This window comes from Bradysia coprophila, unplaced genomic scaffold (assembly GCF_014529535.1).
Source record: "Bradysia coprophila strain Holo2 unplaced genomic scaffold, BU_Bcop_v1 contig_476, whole genome shotgun sequence".
Taxonomy (NCBI): Eukaryota; Metazoa; Arthropoda; class Insecta; order Diptera; family Sciaridae; genus Bradysia; species Bradysia coprophila.
Window position 1 is genome coordinate 3655938 of NW_023503727.1, and position 3563 is coordinate 3659500.

The 3563-nt window shown below is 44.0% G+C and overlaps 1 protein-coding gene across 1 annotated transcript; it reads left to right on the forward strand.

The window, feature by feature from the left end:
• Positions 1-2023: 2023 nt before the first annotated feature.
• LOC119082539 (craniofacial development protein 2-like) lies at positions 2024-3112 on the forward strand. Its single transcript, XM_037192050.1, has one exon. The coding sequence runs from the start codon at positions 2024-2026 to the stop codon at positions 3110-3112; it is 1089 nt and encodes a 362-aa protein (XP_037047945.1).
• Positions 3113-3563: the final 451 nt, after the last annotated feature.

Below are 3563 nucleotides of genomic sequence, written 5' to 3' on the forward strand. Positions count from 1 at the left end.
CATGTTGCAGATATTGCAGTGTCAAATTCTGTCCAAGATGTGACATATTTGCAAGGTATTGGCCTTTTTCACAAAGTATAATCAGCGTAACCTTCGTAAAAAGAATCTTGAATCTGACAAGAGCACGTGTGCCAACGTGTAAAAAACAAATGTTCAAAACCCCCTGCTGAACCGTGGCGATCCTCTTGTCAAACGGACAGTACATAAACAAATTCCATCATTTATTAACACGCTACACTTGTAAATGATACGTCAAATAAACGGTATTTACAATACCAATCGACAAAAAAGAAGTTTATAGAAAATGGATCACTGACTCGTGAGTTAGAGCCCTTGATGTGAACCAGGTCCAGGCGCGAAGCAGTTTTTGCTTGTAGATCGGATCTCGACTGGTTTGCGCTTTATTAGATAGGCATTGACCGTACCAATCAAGGGAAAAAAAGTTTATGAAATTTGGTTCAGCGGAGCGTGAGCTAGGTCCCTTGGAGTGAGCTCATATCCGGCTTCTCAGCAGTAACTTTTTATAGGTACCTACAAAGGACCTAGAAAGGTAATTGTATGTGCTTTTGGGCCAAATAAGGTCTTATGGGGTTTGGATGCATATGCGATGAAATATGGGCACTTAAACATTTAAACTTCTCATATTTCATCGTAGATGCTTTCAAACCCCCATAAGACCCTATTTGGCCCAAAAGCACATAAAATTACCTTTCAAATGATACCCTACACCACCATGTACGGCTCGTGTAACTGGAGAAATATTGGTAAGAAAAGTGCAAGTTTTCGGTTGAAAACTTCAACTGCACATATTTCAATGTGGATTTATTTTAAAACCAATGAATCTCTATTTGGCTCAATAGTACATGTGATTACCTTTCTAATGACACCCCACACGACCCTGTACGGCTCGTGTACCTCGAGAAATTTTGGTAAGAAAAGTGCAAGTTTTCGGTTTTTGATCTACTTTCACCAGTCACAAAAGCTTCGAAGAATTTTTTTGAAAGTGGTTTTGGCTTCTAGTGTCGAATACCTTTCTAGGCACATAGAAAAAAGTCCACTGGAAAATGCGTCCGATTTCGGTAGGCTGTTTTTCAAAAGAATCCCTCTAAGATTTACAACTGCGAATTACAACTTATCATGAAATATGTTTGTGGGTGAAACGCTCGTCCAAGGAGTTAACACAGTGACCGTTAAACGCTGTGTGTCAAACTCCTCGATCGAAAGTTAGCATTGAACTGTGTTTAACTAACCCCTCGTGTTAGAGGTGAGCAGATCATACTCTCAGCGGGGGTAGCCAAACCTTCGTTCCAGAATCGAATGTAGGAAGTAGCTAAACCGTCGTCCTAGAGGTCAGACGAGTAGCCATTGGACGGGGATTCCGTTTCCGTCTGCTTCAAATGTCACTGTACTTCGTACGGGGATAAAAACTGTTTTACGCTATGCGCGCTATGCGTCGAAAAACTTTGGTCTTATATTTAAAAGTTGATGCGAAGTTGGGTGTCAAAGGGTGTTTCACGCGCATCGTAGTACTCCTTATGTACCATAGCCTCTGTTCACCAACTCCTACATCCTATCCTACCCGTGGTGACACCTGTTATAGTGAGCAACCCCATGAACGATCACGTAACCAACCCTGATGTAGTAGTGTGGGTCACTTAGCATAAGGATGAGGGGGGCTGTCTTCGGGTAGTATCTTAACGCTACGTATAGAGAGGGCCGGAGACAGCTGGGCACTATCAAGATGGGATAGCGGCCTAGTATGGTGGCGGAAGATCTCAACAGCAAGAGACAACGGCAGCATACACAATCCTAGTCAGTTGGATTACCATCAAAAACAAATTGGTCCTCCGATGAAGAGGGGGTTTGAGCCGAGGCTTGCGACCTGGCTCTGAGACACATGACTGCGAGCGATTGTGGAAAAACGATTGCAACGAAAGGAAGAGAAAAAAGCGAAAGCGGAGCAACACAGCCTCATTCGGATTGCTCGAGGCTTTCGGTAACGACCCGGAAACGCCTAAAGGACATGAGAATTGGATCCTGGAATGTAAGATGTCAGACTTACAGGCCAGGAGGATTGATGAAACTGACAAATGAACTGAAGAAAGCCAAAGTCGACATTGCTGCTATTCAAGAGAGCGGTTACAATCAAAATGCACAAACTTCCCGCTTCAATGGCTATACCACATTTCATAGCAGCAACAGTCGAGACCATGTACTTGGTACTGCCTTCATGGTAGCCACAAAAAAGGAACATCTGGTACTGGACTTTCGAAAGGTCAACGAGCGCCTATGCGTGTTACGTCTGAAAGGCCGTTTCAAAAACTACTCCGTGATAAACGTACACGCACCTCATAATGAATCGGTGGAGGGTGATAAGGACGATTATTATGAAGCGCTTGCAAGAGCCTACGATGAATTACCGGCACACGATATTAAAATCGTTATAGGAGATTTCAACGCCAAAGTAGGCAAGGAGGAAGTGTACAGACCAACAATAGGAAGGTACAGTCTGCATGAAAATACGAATGAGAACGGTCAGCGTATGATTTTCTTCGCTGCCGAAAGGAACCTGGTTGTGAAAAGTACTTTCCATAAACATAAAAGCAGACACCTGGCTACCTGGAAGCATCCCAATGACAATTTGCCAGCAAATCAGATTGACCATCTACTGATTAGCGGGCGGCACCTCACCGACGTCATTGACGTCAAGTCATGTTGGAAAGCAAATGTCGACTCTGATCATTATCTGGTTGTGTCAACGTTGAGAGCACATCTAGCCCGGTTTCATAATGGACGTAGTGAAACTGTGAGGCGTTTTGCGGTGGAGAAATTAAAGGATACACGGATAGCGGAGACGTTTGCTGATAACATTAGTACAAAGCTTCAACAATTACGACAAGCTCAGCCAGGCGACACTCCTCCCGAATGGCTATCGGTGAGTGATGTGATTAAGCAGGAAGCAATCGACACCTTAGGATATCAGAGGCCTAATGATTTTAAGACCTGGTTTGACGCAGAATGTGCTGATGTTACAGATCGTAAAAATGCTGCACGAATTGAGAAGGAATCGGCGAGAACTAGAGAACGGAAAACGGAAGCGGATCAGCGCTAAAAAGATCTGAGGAGGGAGGAAAAGCGCTTGCACCGGCGCAAGAAAAAGGAACTTGAAGAAAGGACGCTTCTTCAGTTGGAAAGATTATGTAGTGCAAACGAATCACGGAAGTTCTACAAACGAATAAACAACCAAAGAAGAGGCTTCAATACTCGAATGACTATCTGCAGAGCAGTCGACGGCACTTTGCTTACAGCAAAACATGATGTCCTGGAACGATTCAAGGAACATTTCAGTGCTCTGTTAAACGGGGATGTTGAAGACGGCAATGCTACCGATGATTCTTTTCTCAACGACGACGGTCGTATCGTGTCAGCACCAACATTGGAGGAAGTCTCAGCAGCAATCTCCTTACTCAAAAACAACAAAGCTTCAGGTCCGGATAATGTACCAGCGGAACTGCTGAAAATGGGTGGTGAGGAATTGGCTAAGGTGATTTATGAATTAGCCG

Excerpts from the sequence above, each read along its gene's own strand:
- LOC119082539 (XM_037192050.1), top strand. The coding sequence starts at position 2,024 with ATGAGAATTGGATCCTGGAATGTAAGATGTCAGACTTACAGGCCAGGA.